Raw genomic sequence first — 23,887 nt, forward strand, 5'->3', positions numbered from 1 at the left:
AAAAAAACATCGGTGAACGAAACTGCGGCAGCTACAACCACTGTACGACGAGTATGCGGTTATTACAGCTGACAATGATGATGAGTTTTTGTTCGTTATTCGGGTGCTTCAGTGTTTGGCAGCAAAGCCCAGTGAAACCACACACAGCAACCGTAGCGTGGAACGTTTCCGTCGGTGTTGAATGGATACTTAACAAGATAATGCAAGTTGAGTGGTGGGAAAAAGGTTCGGACGATCCTCTGAAACGTGGATCAAAAATCCACTACGAACACGCATAACAGTGTGACTGATCTGGGTAAAGTTCTGGTAACCGTCCATGCCTAGCCCTATCAGAGCAGCTATTTTACATTCGCAACTTCGCCAAGCTCGAATTACTAACCAGCGCATGTTTAGACACCCATTTCCAGAAACACAGAGGCAATATCGAGACCACAAGAGTTGGGTTTTTGAAACTATGGTCGCGGACATAAGAAGTATAAGGTAAACAGGGACTCACTCATAAGGATGAACACAGGATGCCGTTCGCTGACCACCTCCACAACTTGGGAAGACAAGGTCTCTTTCAAAGGGTCTGGTAAAAGATGAATTGCCTTTGACGCGTCTGTCTCCCCAGGAGTTTCATTCGTATCCGTTGGAGTGGTCGGTGTGTTCTTAAGGGAGCTAAGCGTTGTGTTCAACCAACGTTCAACGGTGAAAATAATCTCCTCGGCCATCGCCGCCCCTCGTTGTTGTGTGGAACTGGTGTGAGTAGGGTGGAGCAGTAAGAGCAGATACACAACCACAGTTGAAAATGAACTGCATCAAACGAACAGCTATATTTCTCTCAGGCAACTACTAGTCAGTTTGAGAATCAATTGGAGCTACCAAGTGGTTAGAGCGCGAATTTACTGCCCGGAAGGTCCGTGGTTCGAACCCGACCTCTGTTTCTCGAATTCCCCTGTCTAGGCTTAGGCAACCTGGCAGTGTCCCAGCCCTCGTGCCTCCATTCGTGTGGCACGGTATCTAGGCACCGAAGGGGTGCTACAGCTGAAAGGTTATATTTTTTGCCATAATTTCAACTGCATCTGGGTAGTTTGCCCTTTTGTTTTTTAGAAACCACTTATCTCTGCTCATTCCATCTGGCATTCTCCATTTCACTGTCAGCATCTGAGTTGGATGCACTGGAAATCACAGTGGCTGTATTGAACGTTCAAGTGGCACGGCTATAAGATTCACAAGACAACGGACGAACAATGACGGTGACAGAATGCAAAACCACAAGTCACTGGGGAAACTCGAGTCATTTCTAATTGGTGTCGAAGTTGCAGAACTACACAAGTCCTCCCGAGGTAACTCTGTATAAATAGCAACGCAGATAGGAACGACATTATTCGTTCTAGAGAAAAAGCAAATTCCGATATGATGTCTTGGTTTGGTGCACTTGACTTATTCGTCAGGAAACTGGAGTACGTGCGAACCGATCTTGCTGGGAAAACCAGTAAGTAGAGCTGACTATCGACATTTTGAAAGCTGACATTTATATACACCGTTGGCTATATTTTCAAGGGCACAGATAGCCACCGAACACCACCAACAGTGAATTCATTCGGATACGGCCTTCGTCCCCATTTACACGCACATCAACATTTCGACGTTGACCATCCAGAACCTGGCAAGCGTGTGCAGTGGGAGTTAGTGCACGCCGGAAGCGGTCTGTAAAGCCCGACAGCCAATTATGAAAGCCAATATGTGCAAACAGTAGTAGCTGTCGTCTTCCTGGTAATGGACAAAGGGAGGAGACAATAATGGGAAATGACTTAGTCCCGTCGCACATCTAAGGGGAGGGGGCTTGAATCCGACCTACTGCCTTCAGCGGAAGCCCACTCCTTACGGTGCTCCAGCGAAAGAACTCATGTGTATTGGCAATGTACCACCTCCGCTTCAACATTATAGATTAGTGTCCTCAAACTCAACCCCTCACGGTTGGTGAAAAAGAACTGAAATCACTGAAAGATAGACACAATGCAAATACCGAGGACGCTCTCAGTCACCTGAACTTCATAGTCGAGGCGTAACTTCTGTAAATGCTTCTTGTGTGACTTCTTCAGTGGGCGATGATATCGGCCAGAAACCCAGAGGGATTTGGTGTATCAGTCTGGTAAGCGAGACTTCAGGCGTGCCTTTCCGTTCACGGAACGGGAACCTGGACTTCTTTCAGAACCTACGAAATTCCATCTGCTTTCTGACAGATCCTATTGTTGGTGACGATCGAACCGATGAAAGCCATGAAACCGCACTGTAGATGATCAGCTTCAATTGTTTTTTTTTCTCCCAACACAGCAGGGAGACAGCTTCAATCTTCTGAGGTGAACAGTGCGTTCGCACTGACTTACTGCGCTTAACGGATCAGTCACGCATGAGACAAGTAAGAGCATCGAATGTTGAGTACAGTGAACCATAGACAACTGAATGCGAGATTTAGGGACGTACGTTGATGTGCTGTTCCGAAGAATGCCAATGCCAGATTTACACACCATCTGCTTCAGTTGAACCATCATACTGGGATCCACTCGGGACAAACAAGACCCGGGGAAAATAGAGGAAGCATTTGAGGCCACGAAATTGCACACGACTAGTACCAAGGAAGTCAATGTGACAATATTAGCTAGCTGAATGCCAAGTTCCGTCAGACGCAGTTGATCCATTACAACAGTCTGAAAGAAACGTGGAAAATAAGAGATGTCGAGGGACTGAGGAATACGTGGTCACGCCATTGGGAGTGACGATTACGGGCCTTAGTTTGAACTCACCATAGTGTTAACCTAAACTGACAGTTGTCCTTTTCTCTCTCAAGCTATCTACACTCGTTCGACTATCAACGAATCCGGTTGGTAGGAGACGATGGCAACGGTTCGTTCTACCAGCTGATCAAAAAGGGTTTCCACGTTCAACATTATTGACAACAGTCTTTCCCTCAAAGCACGACAGAATTACCAAACGGCCGTCAAGCTGTAACATCGACAGATGATGTAATACGAACTTATCCAAGCCTACAGAATGGTTCGGACCGTTTGGTTACTAGGCCTGGGGTTAACTCGTAGTTTTTACAAGGAATGTGGTGGAACAGCGTGATAAAATTTAAAGAAATGTCTGAATGATAACGTTCATGAACTGTGACGAGCATTTTCCGTAATTTCATCCCCATCATCGGCAACACGATATCCGTGCTTAACACTGATGCTTCACTGCCTTATGATGAAGAAAAGGTAAGGGACTCACTTTTAGCTCACCACAATCATTCCGGAGGGCCTACACCTCCAGGCACTCATTCGGGCAATCTGGATGGAAACTGACAACAAGAACGCCACTGACGTCGATTAGCAGCCATACCTTGCAGCGTCTGCGACCAGGCCGAATGGGGACTACGTGGTCCCCATCCCGGAAGGCGAGTAGCACCGACAGTACCCAAACATTTCGTACTCTCTTCCATACCCCTCTGTTCCCGCCACTCTGAATTGGGCGCGGAATACAGTACTCTCTTTGGCAAACGATAGTTCGGCATACGCAACACGTAGCCTAACCAAAGCAACTCCTGGTGCTGGACACACTCTCCAATGGAAGTCCCCGTTGCACAACCGAACACTCGCTGGTATTTAGCAACAAACCTTCCGCGGTGTGGCAAAATTCCGAATAATTCGTTGAAATCCATAGACAGGATAGTATCAAATCCTTGTTCCCTGATTCACCAAAGATCAAAGCTACCGAATTCTAGGTAAGATAAGACTGGTGCTGTTCTCAACCCATGGTGAATCTATTCAAAACCGATAACAGATAATCGTTCATAACAACATCGTTGTAGAGCGCTGATGATTCACTGCCGCACTGTACTGCTAATTTATTTCAATTAAGCTATGCAAAGGAAAAAAGTAACAGGCGGGCCAGACGGAAACCAACCACAAACGTCCCACGTAACTACAACCCAAATGCTCAATCGATCTAAAGAGGAAGTGACAGCTAAACGGTACTGACGTCGGTTCACAGGTTGATCCTTGAGAACAAAAAATAAGGGACGTGTGTAAGATAGTGAGGTCTCTAAAGTGGAGTTACACTCCATTTCTTCGTGATCAACTTGTAATAATTAGGTTCATCCTATTGTATCCCTCTGATGTACTTCCTTATAAGTGTTATGGCCATCGATTAGTTCATATATTGCTTTCCCCATAGAAATGGTTGACAGCCGAATCATACACTGATTTTTGTTAATAGTAACCGTCAATTCAATGTACGCGCAGATGAACGAAACTACTTCAAAGTCTGACCATCCGAGAGGCAATTTTTTTTGAAAATGTACAAGCATGCAAAATAAACCTACCTCGGGCCAATCCTTGCCTGTGGGCCACACCAACAGCTCCAGATAAGCTTCTCGCAGAATATTGTTCGGAGTCAAGGGGAACTCTTCGGCCGAACTGTCACTATCAGCGCTCACCCATCGCTTCCCCGCACGCTCTCCAGACGAGTGACCCGCAGAAGCCGTACTCGGTAGTTCCAATGGGGGGACATTAGTGAGTTTGGAAAAAGCAGCTTTAATCCATTCACGTGTTCGTTTCAGTCCGTCGAGTCCAAGCGCTGAAAACAGACAGAAGGAAAAGCTTGGCTCGCTCGAGATAAGATTAGACCATCGTTCATTGATTTTTAATTCACTTCATTGAAGCTGACTCTTACGGAAAGAAAAAGCCAGCTTGATATTTAATTTCGTAGAAAGTTGGATCGACGGTCTCTATCCTCTAAACGTCGAAATGCTTCTTGCAAGGCATCATAGTCCTGTGACTGCTCGAATCCTGTTGAAAGTTCGCACTCCTTCCAGCTGTCAGGAGTCAGGTTTTCCTCCCGACCGACATCTGACGTGATCCCTTACTCTCAGTATAATAATACTATCCTCATATATTATGGCGCACTTACACCAGCCTGGATATTGAGTCTCTTGGCCTCCTTGACTGAAGATGACGCAATGGTTTCCGCAACATTAACCACAAAATAAGAAAGCGTTTACGTCAGCGATCACGCTTTGATTAATAGGACATTGCATGTAGAGGTGCTAAACGGCTCTAGTTACATCAACCAGATGAACAGGGATGTGGCCAATCAGCTGACTGTCCTCAAACTTGGCATTCTTATTATTCTACCGTTCAAAGAGAACAACGTCAGAGACTACAAAACGTGGCCTGAGGGTCAGGCCAGTCTTCGTTCACAGAGCAAAATATGTTCTAGTACCATCAGTCAAAGTTCTATTCCGACCGACCGGTGGGTCCAACATCTACGGATACATGTGTAGATGCACGGCCACTTACCTAGGCAGAACGGGACGGCAATTACGACAGAGAATTGGGAAGCACCGATACAACGTCAAAGCTAGACAGCATCACTGCCTACCCTGCTGTTCTCCTCAGCAGCCCATCGTCAGCTGACGTTAAGCGGGGACCGCGTCGATCCAGCGGCCACATTGTGTTCAGCACAGCAAATAGCAGAGTTCCGAAATTTTCCGAGACCATTGCTATTCGCAAAAGCAGGCCGGATCTGTATGAATGGAAACAGCTTTTTGTTTCGCTGGCACTACCCTCGTGAACTGCAGAGCAAACCTTTCACAAGGTAACTCGTTTTACTTTTTAATTCATATATTGTAATCGATACCATGCCCCGATGATATACAGCAAAATAAGCCCGGAACATTGTGCAAAACTGAGCTGTTTGACTTATCTCCAATTTTCTTACGGGAAAAGACTGGATTTCGATGGAAAACTCATCGTCCAAAGTGTCCTTTAATCAAAGGTCTTACATAGAGCAAGACCACTGTGCAGTTTCGCAGAATGTCCCACGGATAGACATCGTGGCGCTGGGTTCCAACCTCCAAGCACCCCACATCCAATCAACCGCCTTACCTTAAATAAGGATAGACCCCAAGTTTATCTATGGGGGCCGTTTTGCACCTTTTGAATGCAGTCTTTTAAATAAAACAGAAACTCTCACGGTTCTTGTTCAACTTGAGCGCACCTGTTGACTGACAATATCTTTCGCAACAGAAATGTGTGTATTTTCATCTCATACTTGATATAAGTCGACATCTTATTTCTCATCATCTGTCATTTATTGTATGTGGCCTATGATGAACCGCACGACCAATAGGCAATACTTGGAGAAGGACAGATATGATAAAAAGGACATTTTCAAGCTTTCTGCGCAATTATGCTCACTGGTTAATGGGCGAGCCTAGTGAGCGGAAGGTCCGTCGTTCGAAACCAGCATCTGCATTTCCGCTACTCCAGCCTGACAGCCCTTATGCATCCTTCGGGTGGTATGGTAGCTGGGAACTGAAAGGGTGTTCCTAGTGAATGAAGTTATGCACCAAAGACTGGCATACATTTTCAGAGTTAACAAGATACCTTGACTCACGTGCTTTAAGGGGTATAGTAATGGCGGTAACATATACCAGTCGTCAGTTTATTGCACAGAGGTGTGACAAATCACATGTAGAGTCAAACAAAAAAAGTATGACACGAAGCTGGCGTTTTGTGAGTGGAAGGCCAGCGGTCCATATCCAACCCCGATGCGTACTTTTTCCATCTTACTGAGTGAACTTCGTATTCCAACATTTATCAGATTTCGTTCTATTTTCTGAGTTTCATAGCTAGTTTCGTGCAGCGTAGCGATTCGATCCACCCCATAGTGTCGTCAACGCCGCCCCGCTACGGCGGGAAAGGGACACAACGGTACCTAATGAAGCACCTGATGAAGACATGATGCATAATGAAGGGAAAGCGCAAAGCGAACAGAAAAGGGCGATGAGTATTCTGATAATCAGAGTGCCTAAGTCTGCGGATCAAAGCCGAAATTTTGACATTTACCTTTTTGTGCATCCAAAAACGTGGCGAATTTGGAGCGCTCGTATTGGACGGCTTGCTGTCGGATATACGGCCGCATCTGAGCGATGGTAAAGTTGGCCAAGTCCATATGCATTTTCTCCAAAAGTATGAATGCATTTCTGTAGAACGGGGAAGAAGAGGACGATAACGATTGTAAATAAAGTTGTCCACCACCACAACACTAGTCTCTTTTGTCAGGCCCACGCTGCGACACAGCTGGCCAAATGCCAGCGGAAAACACGTGGTATTAGGCGATTGATCGTATTAAAGCCCATCACAGGATATCCCACACTCACATGACACAAAGGACATCGAGGAACACTAGAATTGTTTGTCAGTACCCGTACCGAGCATAATTAGAGGAAGATTACTGGCCTGGTTTGGAGAATTCTGTAGACGGAAAGGTTCTGAAAACAGCTCGACGCACGACGGCTTCAAGTTAAGAGAGACTATCAGAAACAAGTAGCCCAACACCGTGTGGACAGCGAGAAGCCACGGTGAGCTTAGTCCCAGGTGAACAACTTAAGTGAAATACCCTGACATAATACTCCCTCCTCCTACGAGAAAACTCTACAAAAAAGAGGAAAGGTTCATCTTGTTCGCACCTCCCAAGAAGAACCATACGTAGAGGATACATTTAGTGTTACCCGAAGGCGGTTTCTTGTTGGCGAGGTTAGCACACACGGCACAGACCTCCCTCCACTGGTTAACTCGCACTTTATGCAAAATAGGACGACTTCGGTTATGCTAAAGCTATGCAACCAGTCACCGTAAGGTTTGCTCATCTGCATAGTAGACACAAAGGGAGATATCGATAAACACTCTAGAACGAAATGGTACAATGTGCTAATAACAAATTCGTCAATAACACATTCAGATGGATTCGGGCGATTGAAAACATTTTTCCCTTTGAGTGGGAAAGTCCATTCTGCTTAGCAGTATCAATGGTATTCCGAAAGACAATAATGGAGACATAAAGCAAAGCAGATGTTAACGAACAAAGTAGGGTATAATCAAATGGCCACACGGACTTAGATGCCATCAGAGAGAATACAGGCAGAAGGAATAATCCTAAACATCGGTGAGTGCTAAAATCCGTTAGGTCAAAGAGGACAAGAGGTTAACGCTTACGAAAATGTAGTACGAAGTTCTAAGCAGAACATACCCATTGTATTCCATCTGAGATAATTGGTGATACAAGCCTGTGTTTTCCATAAGACCAAGTGAATGAGGAGTCAAGGAAGATTTGGCATTCACGTTTGAAAAACGTCGCTGTATGTCGTTGAGGACTGCAAACGAGAGTTTATCCATGCAGATGCGAAAATAGCGTCGCTAAAGCTCGACTGTGCTTGATAGTATTTTCTATCCCCTATTTTTAGTCCTAGTCCCTCGGGTACTGAAACGAACCAGATTAGAAATGTCCAGGGGCGAGGTGGCTATAGTTAGAGCGCAAATTTACTGAGCAGAAGACCTATGGTTCGAACCCGACCTCTACATTTCGACTTCCCCTGTCTAGGCTTGGGCAACCTGATAGTATCCCACTCTTCATGCTTCCTTCGGGTGGCATGGCATTTAAGCACCGAAAGGGTGCCACAGCTGAACGAGAATTATCCAGAGCCCCTCGTTCGCAAATGCTGTTCTAAGGGAGCTACCTCATCCGAAGGTACAAGATCGAAGAAAGGCGTACTTTAGCGCGTCCCATCTAAAAAGGATACGGCCTTCGATTTGCCTACATGAAGGCCTTCTTGAGGTATCGACAAAATGTTTCCGACTGTTACGCTGAACCTACTAGCTGAAACTCGCTCACACAAGGTTCCGCGCCTAAAAGATAGACTCCAGTTCAGTCCAACTCGTCCGTTCCATATCTCGCAATCTGCACCTATGGTGTGAGTTACTTGAACTTACGGATTTCTGAACATCTTCTGAACTTGCTGTGCTTGGGCCCAATCAAAACTATCAATAGTCCAGCCCTGAAGTATCTGGTCCAGAGTGATCACAAGGCATTTAGTCAGTTTTACTCAGTGTGCAAACGGTATTCTAAAGAATTCCATAAACGGAAGTTGCTAACGACCGAAGCCGTTGTAATTAGAGTTTTGCAACAAAAGACAGCTGATTCAAACAGTTAATGCTGCGACCTTAGTGAGTGTGGACAAGAAGCATGTATGGTGGCCAGTCAAGTGTTCTTTTTGGCTCTTTTCTGTGAACCTACGTTTGGTTACTGAGGCACATTCGTCAGCAGGTGTTGTTTTCACCATAACTTCAGTCTGACCCGCCAATGTTTGCCTTCCATCACGATCTTAATTACGGTTGAACTTCTATGGCCGGTTTGGGAACTGTTTTGAATATGTACTTGGTTTTTCGAAAAGCAACTATTTTGCGTACGTTTTCTAAACTGAGATTTTAGAATGTGTTTGTCGCGCTATTTTTTCTGTTCACTACTGTTTTGTACCAGAATTTAACGATGGAAGAGCCGCGTGATACACCACCCATATAAAAGAATCGAAATATGATCGAGAAACCCTATGGTTCCCACATCCCCAAGTTCAGAGAACTGAGACTCCCAAACAATGTTCATACCTTTCAGAAGAGCTTGGTAAACAATCGGTAGTTTTTATTTGGGCAACGTTTCGCTTTTGGCACAAAAGCTTCATCAGGCCAAGTGAACAGGTCACAAAATTGGCCAGGTTATAAGACAGACGGGGAACCAATCAGTAAGTTCTCTTCAGACTAAATCAGTGTTGAGTGTCAATTAACGGCTCTTGTCGGCTAGTGTGGGTGCCAAAATCTTGAATCGATGTGTTGGAGGGTTCCAAATTAGTTCCGATCGCTTTCCGTTCCTTAATCTTCCACTTCAGAGTGCTTCACCTGATGATTTGCCTCGGGTGCCGCTGTTAGATTTTCCTTAGTCTTTGTGGGGTTGTGAGTGTTCCGACAATTTAGTTTGAGGGGGGTTGAGGTCAAGTGGAATCCAAGTGATGACTACTCTTCCTACTGATGACCGCACACCAACACGTGTCAGCTCGAGTGACCCAAGACCGTTCTCCACACGCTAGCCAGTTCTACGCCTTTCATTCTGTTGACGCTGGGATGCTTGGCGATTTCTACCGCCTCGGCGATCAGTCTGTGTGACGTGGACCGTAGTCCTCGCCTCAAAACCTCAACATTTTCTAAATCTATTTTGTGTCCTGTGTCTAGTGCGTGTTCCGCAATCGCCGAGTCTTTCAGTAACGCTTGATATTCATCTGCGTTTCTCGACGGCCTATTTATTTTTCTGCTATGCTCTCCGACTCTGATGTATAGTTCCCTGGCCGTCTGTCCTATATAGATTTTGGTGCAGTCATTACACTTGATTTTGTAGACACAGTCCCTGGTTCTGTTTGCCGGGAGGCGATCCTTCAATTGCACCAATGCAGAGCGCAGAGTGTTCCCCCTCTGGAAAGCTACTCTAATGTTGGCCATGTTTAGAATTCTTCGAATTGCCTCCGATGTCCCTGGTTTATATGGAATAACAGCTGTCCCAATCCATTCCCTGTTGGGTTTCTCTACCGGTATCAACACCCTTCGCAATTGACGCCTAATCAAGCTAGCTGGATATCCACTACCCCGAAGTTTGTTTTTTACCTCAATTTGGGCCGCTGTTCGATCGGCTTCTTCTGAATCATCAGGTGAAGCACTCTGAAGTGGAAGATTAAGGAACGGAAAGCGATCGGAACTAATTTGGAACCCTCCAACACATCGATTCAAGATTTTGGCACCCACACTAGCCGACAAGAGCCGTTAATTGACACTCAACACTGATTTAGTCTGAAGAGAACTTACTGATTGGTTCCTCGTCTGTCTTATAACCTGGCCAATTTTGTGACCTGTTCACTTGGCCTGATGAAGCTTTTGTGCCAAAAGCGAAACGTTGCCCAAATAAAAACTACCGATTGTTTACCAAGCTCTTCTGAAATGATGACTTCTCAATCGGTTCCAAACTTTTTCCAATGTTCATACCTGTTTTCTTCACACTTTCTGTATGATTTTTACTGACTGTCTTCTGAGAGCGCAAATCGATGTTCCAAATCCCCTTCGCCTCACCCAATTACTCAGCTTGACAAAACTTTGAAAACGTTCAGGACGATGAGAAATACTGGTGTTTCATGTGAGTTCTTGAGCTTGGTGACTAGGTGCTTCGTCACCATTGGAGCATAAAGCATAATCGCTCTGAAGGTATATTTTACAAGAAATCTTTCCAGTCTATCAGGAAGTACAGCGAACAGTTTAGCAACTAATAACTCAGTGGGTGGCCCCAATAGTACTCGGTTTCGTTCGTCGTATACCTATGATTTTTGCACAACGACGTGAGATGTTACAGGCAGCAGAGGATGTGTGCAAAACCATGATTAGAATCTTCAAATTCAGTATGAAGCAGCAAACTAACAGTACGTGTTGATCACCTGAATGCCTCAACAGGATCGTCGATTTTTCGCAGGTTTTCCACTTCCTGATCACGTACGGGTGCACAAAACTGGTGCATCATATTTATCACTTGTATTGCATAGGCCTCCAAATTCAGATGCCCTGTTTGTTCCAGTGTAGCTTTGGCTGCATCCAAATCCAAAGAGCTGTCAACGAGTTTTTGAAGAGTCTTCTGGTTAGGGAGCACCAAGCCATTTAGAGACTGAACAGGGAGTGAACGAAGAAGAAGAAAGGGTGTGGATTAGGAAACACCAGAACCGGTATTTGCATGGAAGATTAAAAGTAGCGTCCTGGAGGTGGTGTGTTTTTAACAGAATCTAGGAAATAGTATGGCAACAGACCGGATTTATCTAATGCAATGTGACTCAGTTATTAACAACTACTTGGAACCAGTAAAGTTGCATGCTAATCGCCGAGGTTACTGAATGGTGCATTTTATGTTCGGGCAGGACGCGACGTCGCAAGCAACACCGAAACATAATTCACGCGTTAATCTGGTGAGACTCCATGTGAGACTTCACAATTTATCGGTACAGTAACAGAAGTAGGCTGATCTTCTAGTTAGTCCTCGAGCTTTCATATAATATCTGATACTTACAAGGTAATTATTCAGGTATCTGAACTTCTACGTCTCCTCTACCCTTTCAGTATAACTAACAGAAGACGTATTGTGGTATATTACCAACATTTTTGTTATGTCCCTCCAGTCTCCGATGCAAATCTTCGGCCCTAAGACACATCTGTACAGCAGCCCAACTAATTCTGACGTTGACCGTCAGGGTACTCGCTCTGCGTAAACATGAAACCATAGTGTTGGACCGCTGTCTTTCATACAGTCATTCTGTAGTTTGAAGTGCAGGGCAGACATTCCCAGCCTGGTTAAATATGCTCCGAAAAACGCATTGTCAGCGTATTAGTCGTGAGGTTTCGGATTAAAATACAACCCCCGACCATCAGAAGACATCGAAATGACCCAATGATTTCCTCTCGTATAGTGTCGCGCAGCACAAACTTTAGAGTTTGAAATATAAGTGAAGATCTGCTGATCGAATCGCACCAATCCTGGCTGTGAATACAGACTGTCAAAGAAAAATACTTGGTTAACCTGATACCGGTCAAATGATCTATGGGAACCAACCGACCAACCAACCATCCTTCTAACACTGTTTGTGCTGTTCAATGTGTAGGTACAGTACGTTTTGAGTCTGTGGCCGAGGGGAGCAGAAATGCTAACAAATGGAAGCACATTAGTTATTTACTAGTTCTTAGCGAAAAATCAGTGAGTACTGCCAACGACTGTGACATGATAGCCGTGTCAAAAGTACTTTATACAAAAACCAAACCGTGGTTTGGGATCGCTGTCTGTCTCAGGATCAGAAAATCTACACGATCGGCAAAGTAACAGCAGTTTATGGACTCATTTGCAAACACTTTGCACCGTACTATTCGCCCAGAAAAGTGTAAGCCGGTACCCAGTGGTTCATGGCTATTCGTAGATTTGCGCCGCTATCTGGCCGTGTGGCTTATGTGATCGCTACAATGAAGGACTTTTGGTCACGTGTCAGGCCAATACAAGTATACTATGTAAGTAGTGTCTCTGATGCACATTGACGTAGATCCAGCACATGCTCCAATCATTCTAACTGTGCAATCTTACGTCCTGCCGCCTGATTGCAATTTTCACTTTAGAGTGGAAACCAGTAAATTGACAGGCAAGAACTGAGTCGCCAACACTAGAGTGTGTGATCTTCCGAAGGCCGCCTACCTCCGCTGCTGAACTGAGCTGATGAGCCCACTCGATAGCTAACTCTACTTACACACAGTTGAAATATTTGGTCAGTTACTGGCAGAAACAGCTTGCCACGGACGACAGGGGAACCGAAATCATTAGCTGTCGCTGGGTGGAAACACATTAATCAATGTACGGAAGTTCTGCGCATTAGAAAAAAAATGAAGATGGACGGTAGTGTTTTCACTGTGTTTTAGTAAAAAAAATACTGACAAAAGACGAAAGGGACACCCGAAAACAGAATGGCCAATATTTGAGATGACATTTAGTAAGATATCTGAACTAAGCAGGTCTTCTACGTGACCCAACTCCGTACTATCACTTCGGGAACTAATGAGCAAAGCTCGACAAGGCTATCAGCTTTACATCCTGCTAGCTTGTTGGAAGGTACAGTTAATCGGAACGATTAGGAAACCTACATTAACTCGGGTTGGAATGCTAATGCAGGCTTAAAATGAACCGGTGTTGGCGTTCTGCCTAGAACCGCCCAATCAACCTATGATGACGGCAAGATATATGACTGAAACATTATAGATTCAGACACACAATAAGGCAAGGTGGAAGCTCGGTTCATCATCATCATCATCGACAGCATGACACTGATGCTTCACTGCCGGAAGTTACAAACACCGGAAAAGGCCCCGCAAAGTTCAACAGTATGTTGCGTGTGTAAGGATTCCTTACTATTGACTGTAATGCTCAATATTGACGAAACGAAATATGGTGTACAAAGGAACAGTTTTAAATGACCAGCGAACTGCACGACAGCCTCTGAAAATTGTCTTGGTAAGCGCACACATCAGTCATTAGTGTAGATGGCTAAACATCCACAGAATCAGTAAGGGATTCGGCTGAACCTGAACGCTCCCATCAGTACAGTCTCAGCGTCTCTAGGTAAGACAATGGATAGTGAAGCATCTACCGGTAAAATCAACAAACAGCAACAAAAGGCAAGATTACCTGTTTGATTTCCGACAGTAAATTCAGAGTCGGTTGGTAGTCTGGCGGGTCGGCTTCCAAACTGGAACGCAGCATATCCCAGAACGCACGATGCATGGTTTCTTTGACAGTGTGTTCGAGGCTTCAAAGGGATAAAAAAAGATGCCGATATACAATAAAATATACACCTGTCTAGAGTAATTCGAGCGAGATATGGAATGCTGATTGAACCAACAGGAATTTTTTTTCAAGATTCACCCTCTAGAAAACAGAACAACTAATCAAGTCACTCCAAACAAGTAAATATTCTAAACGAGATGGCGATGCAGAGCGTTGCCTACATGTTGGTGCAAACAGTGCTATGGTGCAGGAAATAAGTTACAGGAGGCCCGGTCGAAAATTAAGACGACCTCTGTGCAGCAAAATCATTTGAAAAATACTATAAACAAGTTTCGGTTGGTGTTAAGCTATCACTCATTAACACCATATTAACTCGCAAGCGAGCGTATTTCGCCAATCGTGTACAATTAGGTGTTCAAGTAGAACATAAGGTTTACGGATACTCTGGAACTGCGCCCAGAACCCCAGGCAAGATGACTCCCAAGAAAGAAGGGTCCGGTTTTTTAATGACCGCCAAGAAAAAGACCACAGTTTATTTAAAGGTTAGTTTTTATTCCTGTCACCAGTTGCTTCTTACCTATCCTCTGGAGGATCGTATTTTTCTATGCGGAATTCTGAATCCACTGTGATCTCGTGCGCAAGCGACATGTTGTAGAAAGCGTTCGCGGCCTCGGTAAGCTGACGCATGGTGACAAAAGTTGGTGGAGAGGCTGTGAGATCGGGAGAGAAAATAGTCTGCTTAGTATTAAATCGGGTAAATGATACATAGAACAAAAGACGCAAGATGCTGAGCAATGTTAACCGGTCTGGAATCAAGTATATGGTCAGTTTGGCATTTCAAACTGATTGAACTAGCGCATTTTCCTTTTTCCGTGATACATTACATGAATATGAGGGCTCTTTGGATAACAAGGTCACCAGTTCCATTCAAAAGCGCAAGCATTCTGACATGCCAAATCATAAAACGAGCAAAGCGATTCCTGGAAGTGAAATAATCCACGGAGAATTTTTCCAGCCGATAAGCTGACCTGGGTCCGACTTGCGTTGGCTGTGGAAGGTCGCTAAATGAATTCAAGAGCTAAGAATGAATCGAATGATGATATCAAAGGTGAGAACTAAGAGAATGGAGATCATGGGATACGTATCAAAGTGGGTGAACGCAAACGGTGATGAGTACCAAATGAATATTGAAGCTGCGAAAGCCTTTATGAAAAAACAGCTTCTCCCAATTACTAGGTAGGGGGCTCGAAAAATACCATTGTCCTGGTCACAAGAAATTATGGGGCGACACAAATAGGGACTTAGGTGTCTAGTCCTCTGGGGTCTACAAACGATAGGAATACATCAGCTCGAAAGGCGCTCGTCGTTCTTCGCATTATCCAACACGGTTTTCCATGTATCATTCGAACGGAATTCCAAGAAGTCTACCGTCTGATTTCCACATGTCTATCAGAAATAAGCCAGATGTAATCGTGGTACGGCGCTATGTGTATCTCTGTTTACAACTGAGCTCCGGAGATTATCGCACTAGGTCGGTTCATAAACATAGGTCTGAAAAATACGGTCTTCCATATGTTCAGGAAGGGGTTCGAGTATGGACGCTGGCCTGTTCTCATCCGCAGCCTCACCGCAATATCTTAGGCCTAAGGATAATAAGCATTAGTATGGTAATCGTTTAGTTGCAACGCCCTTTCGGTGCCTAGCTGCCTTGCCATCCGAGGGAAGCACTAAGTTTGATGCTGCCAGGATGCCAAAACTAGACAAGAGCAGTCCAGTTGTCGGGGTTGGGTTCGGACCACGGACATTTCGGCCTCGTCCAGCTGTAGCACGCTTTGGGTGCCTAGCTGCCATGCCACACGAAGGAGGCACGAAGGCTGGGATACTGCCAGGTAGCCCAAGCCTAGACAGGGGAAGTCGAGTGGCGGAGGTCGGGTTCGAACCACGGACCTTCCGGTCAGTAAATTCGCGCTCTAACCACTTGGTCCATCTCGCGGCCTGAAAGTCACCTAGATCCCATGGTTGGCATCCCATAGTTACCATGTATATTGACGGCAAAGGCCCTAAATAGGTAAAACATTTCAGTCAACTGCTGAATCGCCCATGAAATGGATTCGGCAACGTCAAATAATGCCCATCGTACCGTCCCGGTGAGAGAAGACGGAAGATGAAACTTCAACCAAAAATGCAAAAAGTATGCTCATTCATATTCCCCAAACAACTCCGCAAGCTAATCATATCTGTTTGGGACACCGACCCGTCTAATTTTTGCATTTCAGTTGTACTGTCTTACTCCCAAATGGCGACAAGCAGCTTTGTGATGGTTATCCAGGCATTAACCAGGATACCTACGACGTTTCAGTTCAAACGCGCCCTTGGGCATTCAAGGCTTCGAATAAGACAGAAAGTGAAAAATTATGCTGGCACGTCACCTCTATTTCCAACAGGCTGCTGTGATGTGCTCCGCTGGCTGGTGAGCCGCGTTGGACTCGGCTGCTCGACGGGGCGTCGGCTGAGCTCATCAACATAATTTGGTCTTATTACAGTGTCCACAGCACAACTTCAGATAAAGGTGGAGAAGATTTCCTGCTTTGACTTATACGTCATACATAGTGGGTGCCTCCTGATCGCCAGTTCTCTTCCACCGCGCTATCAACTGCCTACCTGGTCATGACCCCAGGGTCTACCGAATTGTGCAGGTAATGGCAGCACATTGCTAACGTGCTCCGAGCCAATGGTTACCCGGAGAAATTTATTACCAAGAATAGGTCCGACCTCCCTATCCAATCGCCTATCACGGCCGTTGGAGAGAAGCGAATATACCTGAGCGTACCGTATAAAGGCGATCTGTTGGCAGACATAGTCAATCGCCGCTTGTTTCAATCCCTACAACGCACGTTTCCGGATGGAACTCTGCGGTCTTGGTTTACAACCAACCCTTTTCTCAACTTAAACCTCAGAGACACGATGCCAGTCCCCACCCAGAATATGGTTCTGTATTCTTTCTCCTGCTTCTGTTCAGCGGAGTATGTTGGGCGCACGACATGGCAACTTTCTAAGAGAACACGTGAGCACCTCTTTCACCGGAGTGCTATTAGATTCAACAGTTCAGCCAGAAGCTCAATTGCGTCCCACCTAATTGACATCAAGCAAGTAGTCATTCCAAATGAATCATTTATCGTGTACCAAACAGACTGCCAGTATCTATCCAACGGCGTTGCTTCAATACAGCCGAGACAACAAAACAATAAGTGTCGTAGACTGATACAGACGTCCCTTGAAATTCAGGAACATGCCGCTTTGCATTTATGGGCTTTTCAAAGTAGCGAACGCCACTCGAGACCTGGGGATTCGTGCATTGACTGTCACACCACAGTCAGAACTAATACAGTAAGACGTCACAACTTCAAATGCTTTTCCCTGGATTGTAAGTGGCGTGTTCAGTGACTAAATGGCCAGATACGTGACCTTACAGCTTGAGGGAGCTAAGTGTATGCTAAAAGAGGAGATGACTTCATTCAGTTTATCCAAAAGCACCTGAACCTTCTTTCCAAAAGCGAGAACGATGTCGTCTACATATCCCACATCAAAGAGGTTTCCGTCAGCAGCTACCTGAGCACCAGGGTATTAAGGAGCTTTCCGTGTTTATCTCATTAACTCGTCCATCACAAAATCAAACAGAAATGGAGTGGGCGTCCTTGTCGGGCACCACCGTGTACGAGTTTTTCGAGAGCTTTCTGTATACTCTCCCACGCCCAGAAGTCTGACAATACAGAGAGCTTATATTGAAAAACTTCCGGGGCATTCCATGCTGAGCAGGCGTGTCAGGGAAAAAAGACCGGCCAACTGTGTCGAATACGCCTCCGGAATTCAGGAATACTAAAACAGTGGGTAGTTTACAAGTATAAAAAATACTTAAAAATCGTTCAGCTGTAACACCCTTTCGGTGCCTAGCTGTCATGCCACCCGAATCGTGAGGAGTTTACAAGTATAAAAAATACTTAAAAATCGTTCAGCTGTAACACCCTTTCGGTGCCTAGCTGTCATGCCACCCGAAGAAGTCGTGAGGAGTAGGATACTGTCAGGGTGCCCAAGCCTAGACGTGGGAAATCGAGATGCAGAGATCGGGTTCGGACCACGAACCTTCCGGTCAGTAAATTCGCACTCTTATCACTGAGAAATCTCGTCTCCGAACACTATCATCAAGTCGTATAGTTGGTCATTCGATTGTTCACTAAGCAATCAGGTTTCAAGCGTTTCATCACCAGTCGAAGTAACACCATTAGTGTGCCGTTACGAAGTGAAGCAGCAGGACTGCAAAAGGTAGATAAATAGTATAATGGATCCGTACAGCGAATCCAACCTCGTGGTCTTCAACGAAGTTTGATCGAGAAAGGTAGAACGCCGTAACTCACTTCGACCCGACTGACTGAATATTGACGTTCGGTGCCCATCCGACACGTCTCCAAGACTCCGGTACGGCGCGCTAAAAAACGTACAAAATGCTGCCAAGAAAACGAAGTGCTACAGCAACGCGCCAGGAGGAGATTGGAAGCGCACTCAGATAACTGATCCGTCCACTTAACTGGTTCCCGATTGGTACGCTGAGGAGATCCTCCCCAGAGCCCAAAGGAAGTATTTGCCGCCAGATTTCGATAGGCTTCCCATATCCGCACCAAGATCTTATTGAAGATTGCACTCCCCATTGTCTGCAGGAAACTATAAGAACCTGTCCCATGGGCCAGATGGCGGTTTTGGACGACGTAGGCCATCATGCAAAACTTCTAAGCTGCTAAAACCTATTCAAACTAGCTGAGCAAATTAACGATAAGTGTCATCGTCATGACTCGATTACTGTCGAACGTATCCTTACGTAGCAGAAAACAATGTTCACCTTGAGTTCCTTATTGCTAATGCAAGCGCCTGAGACAGGTTTGATCTGCACCCATGATCGATAGTATCACAAGAACACGAGATACCACTGCCTAACTGCAATACAGCATTGAGAACGACAACGCCTTTTGGAATGCGCAGTACATATGACCACCACCATAGCCTGATACGCCTTGTTTGTTTCATCGGGATTTCCGAATCTAAATATTGGTTCACACACGATTTGATTGTGTGCCAGTGTTTTGGAATGTGAAGCACATAACCAAACCTCCACAGTTGATGGTAGTGGATGTTTTTCGCGATTGAAGTATCTATTGCATAACCAACTACCCATTTTCTAGTCACCTCGTTACTAATCCGTTGACGTCATCCAAAACCACCAACGCTTCTGAAGCATCGGTGGTCAAAAACCTGAAGATGCCTCACATCATCTATCCAGACAGGCCAAGTCTCGCACCCATACAACACAGCCCCTACTGCAGCCTGGTGGACACGAACCTCAAGATCCAGTGACCTGCCTTTTGACGCCACAAGTGACGCAACTTAGCAAACTTGATTTGAGCCTTTGAGGTTCTTGCACTCAGTCTATCATCAGAGCTAATGCAACCACAAAGATACGTAAAAATTTTCATAACGCTCAGTGGTTCTCCTTGAATTGTAAGGAGCATGTTCAGAAACTACCGTTATGGAGCACGACTCGGTACTTTGACTGTTGAAGGCGCATGCCGAAAGATGGCATGATGATGATCAGTCTATTCAACAGGGTTGGTCAGATCTCTAACTATTAACACACCTGAAATAGGAGTCTGTGAGTGACGCAGGGACGCAAGGCGCCACAACACGGCTAGGTCTTGTCTCTCGTGACGACCTGATAGCACTGGATGTGACAAATTTAGGTGAAAGCCTATTAAAGGCCTAAGACCGGTCACGAGACCTGACATATGTTTTTATTAGGGACAAGATTTCAATTGGAGCACCACCACCTAGCAGGTGATTCCAGTGTTTGGTGATATCGAATAGGATGCAATATTTAATCAAGGCTACCATCGTTGGTATTCGAGAGCCATCAAGCTGTTCTTAGAAGCACTCCATTCCGGAGGCATTGTTCTTCGCTGCAGTTCACTCAGGCAGGCCACAAAAGTTGCTGCACCTCCTTAGAGATGACAGGATGCAGTCCATCTGGGTCAGTTGCTTGTTAACAATTGTGTTTTATCCTGTTGAACAATCTGGGTACGTGCACATTGTCTCTAAGGTTAGTGTTGCAGCGGGTGAGCTGGATTAACCTCCGAAACCTCTGGTTTGCCAGAGGATACTTCTGCAAACGGTTGGCCAGGTGGCTTCTCCTTCTGCTTTGTTGATGGTATTTCTCCTTTTACCGGCTGATTGAAACAGCCGATACAGGACATAACTCGATTCTGAACCTTCTCCCNCATCAGTATTTTGCTTCCACAAACTTTCACATATTCAACTTTTCGAAGGGCTGTGTACGGCTACAGTCACCACCTGATGGTATGTTTCCTAGTATCAGTCAGTTACTGATCTCGACGGTAATGAAGCATCGGTGTTGAACATTGATGTCATGCTGTCGATGATGATGATGATGATGATGATCTCGACGATATAAAGGTTGTGTCCAAGAAGTAGGACAAACAGTTTTAAAGGCTGTTAGCACAGCCCCCTTTAAGTATTCATGTACATCATCCAAGGACATTCGGACAGGATACAATCAAAACTACTGGGTTACATATGTCCTCCAGGGTCCTTGAGAGAATTGCATTCCCGCATGTCCACACAACGGCATGGTCGGCATTGATTTCCATATCCCATCTATCTCATACGGCAGACCTATACCGGTAGCTAATTGCCCTATGAACCAACAAGTTCACCCAACCAACCACGTTCATTCGGATTTGATGGCCGCCAGGCTAAACGGTGCGACAGCCTACATCAGAATTTGTATCTTAAGAAACAGGTGATGCTCATCACACAGCTCGAGCAGTCGCGACGAGCCCCCAACCCAATGCGATCATAAATGTGGACTTTCATTGGAGGCAGCCTACTATGTGCATTATTGGTGCCTGCAAAGATGTATTTTTCCGCTCGATGAAGCAGTGCAGACGGACACTAGAAGGTACATTTTTAAAGTCCGAGCTGGTGTAGTCGGTACAATTCATGGCACCGAAAGTAGACACCAGCAGAGTGGCATTGACGCCGATCGAGTTAGACAGGCAGACAGCACAAAAACTGTTGTCATTGATACTAAGTCAGGCAGAGAGCATTCAGTCCCACACCATTTATACAACGGCCCAGAGTGGTACGATGATCAGAAACTCAGAAAGTGAAATGTGGGAAGACTGGATTCCATTTAACGGAGTACAGATGCACGACTAAGTTCGAGTTTCGTTCGCAGGAGATAGAACAAACGACCTTCGTAATAAGGTCTCTATGTGTAGTGAATCGCTTCGATTTATTGAAGTGACCTTTGACTGTATTAAACACGAACATCATCGACAGCAACACACCAGTGATGAGTGCTGGGGGGCTGCGTTTGACTCCCTCCATCATTCTGTCGTCAATGCTTATCAACTTGATGGTAGCTTTTGAACCGAAGGAGGTTCAAAAAACTGAACGCGCATCCCTTTACGAAGACATCGGCTGAAAACCTAACCGTGTCACATACCAAAAAAACAAATCGGCTCACGACAGGAAGTAAGTACTGATCGGTTGACACGGAAACAAGAGCACTTACAAGGGGTCGTTCATTGTCTTCTTCAAAGACTGCTGGTTGAACAAACTACCCTACGAACTTACCCTCCAGATATTGCCACATACAGATGAATTAGAAATATGGTCATAACACAGTAACCTTAATACAAGTTTGACAAACCACTTTTCCACATACTGCAATCTTCGAACACTTAAATTTTCAAATCCATAGTCGCGGTATTCCCTGTCGTCGCCATACCTTATCAGCACTGCCGGAGCAGACTCCATCAGCTATGACAAACGTGTCTCAAAGATGTTTAGGTACCGTAGAAACGGTCAACTGCGATCGCCCCCATCAGTGTTCCAAATCGTATGTTTTATGTGAAGGTATCACGAGTGTGAATAGTCATGCGCAGTATTGCGAATTCTGTCGGATCGGCTTTAGCTGCACAACTAACTCTACGCTGCCTCCAAGCGATCGGTCAACCAGAGCCGGTCGTTTCCAGAATGCACATAAACGACTGAAAACCCTAGCCACTTCGAATGACTTCAGAATTTTGCGATGCTTATTCAACCGGCACACAATGTATACTTTGTGTGGGTCCTGTAGCGCTGTCACCTTTTCGCCGATATGGTTCGCAGTACATCGCATAAGATATACCACAAACCAGAACCTTCTGCACACCATAGCTCTTATCAATATGTTCTTTTGCTCGTTAATCGAATCACTATTACCACAGTCTTTCGATTCTCCATTTTTGTGACCTATGAGGAGTTCATGAAAGGCTCCGTAGGATTTTAATAATAAATAGAACCTAAATTTGGTTTATATGCACTGCAGCAGCGTTTTTAAGTGTTTGTTCCAGTCGCTCTCCGTCTTTTCGTAAGGTGTAAGGCTTTTTCAATATAATCACCGGCGACCTACATGGTCTCTACATTCATGTAATGGGAATGTTGTTGACACAAATCAATGATACCTAAAGCGCTATTCAGCGACTAAGTATAACTATACAGTCGAAAACGAGGTATTTATCGCGCAGGTCCAGGTGACGAACTAACGATAAATTGTTTCCGAGGTTGTGATTATAGCATCAGCCCTCTAAACGCAGTATCCCGCCGAACGTTTTCACGTCTGCCTTTGAGCTTCGAAGCTCAGACGGAGCGTGGCCTAGCTCATCCACAGCCGCTCAGGCTTCAGTAACCTGACTCCAACCTTCACAGGTACCTTTCATATTGGTTGTTGATCCTTGGTAGCCGAATTCTGATAAGTTGCACGGGCGTATTTAAAAGGGAGAGTAGAAAAATAAATAACTTGTTTCTCAAAAAGCTCACGTGGCAACTGAAAACCTTCCCGCGCCGATGACTGCTTTTTTATTGGCATTCCAGGATCGTCCTCTGTTACACTATTTTGCTCCTCTGCTTTTTTATTCGCTCCATCATCCGATTCCATCCTGGTATAAATATGTGCGGGATCCGTTAACTAGAACGTCGGGCACAACAACGAGTGCGAGCGCCCAGGGTCGTGCTCCCTCAAACTCAACGCCCTGATTGGCTGTGGTGAACACCCGCTGCTTCGTGAAGTCAGTTCTCAAAGTGAATACAGTCATGAGGTTACCTAAAAGTACATACCACGAGTCACTCATACTCTTCCCAGGAGGTATTGGGATTGAGGTCTTTTTTGCCTTTTGCGAAATTTTCGCTGGATGTTGCGATTTTGTTCCCATTAATGGATTCACGGATTGATACACAGGATCGAGGCTTTTACCCAAAGTGGCGTTTTGTACCTTTATTTTACTTCCATTATAACACTACGTATTTCATCAATCGCATAATAGTTTTTTGTTTGAATACGAAAAACTACAAAAACGCGCACTTTGTATAATTTCACAGAATACAATCGTGGTCACGTGTTTCGACTCTCTCTTCTGATTTCGCTCGCGCTTGCAGCGGTCATTCGCGAGTCTCATGCACTGACTCCGTTATCAAAACATTTCAGGCCATCTTCGGAATCTATTATATGTGGGAACTGTCCAGAAGAAGACCTCTGGACCAACATAATTGGATTATTGTTTATTCGCTGACCTGG

At 45.2% G+C, this 23,887-nt stretch overlaps 1 protein-coding gene across 1 annotated transcript in view; it reads right to left on the reverse strand.

Moving 5' to 3' along the window:
* T265_11233 (hypothetical protein) overlaps positions 1-23,887 on the reverse strand; it is a gene marked incomplete at both ends in the record, with an annotated part of 32,524 nt that overhangs the window by 6,067 nt on the left and 2,570 nt on the right. The window contains 8 exons of the mRNA XM_009177835.1: positions 497-738; positions 2,470-2,693; positions 4,352-4,605; positions 6,879-7,015; positions 11,336-11,559; positions 14,107-14,227; positions 14,783-14,915; positions 23,134-23,281. Coding sequence (XP_009176099.1) covers positions 497-738; positions 2,470-2,693; positions 4,352-4,605; positions 6,879-7,015; positions 11,336-11,559; positions 14,107-14,227; positions 14,783-14,915; positions 23,134-23,281 — 1,483 coding nt within the window. The remainder of the gene's footprint in view (positions 1-496; positions 739-2,469; positions 2,694-4,351; positions 4,606-6,878; positions 7,016-11,335; positions 11,560-14,106; positions 14,228-14,782; positions 14,916-23,133; positions 23,282-23,887) is intronic.

The sequence above is a fragment of the Opisthorchis viverrini genome (genome assembly GCF_000715545.1).
Source record: "Opisthorchis viverrini unplaced genomic scaffold opera_v5_470, whole genome shotgun sequence".
Lineage (NCBI taxonomy): Eukaryota > Metazoa > Platyhelminthes > Trematoda > Opisthorchiida > Opisthorchiidae > Opisthorchis > Opisthorchis viverrini.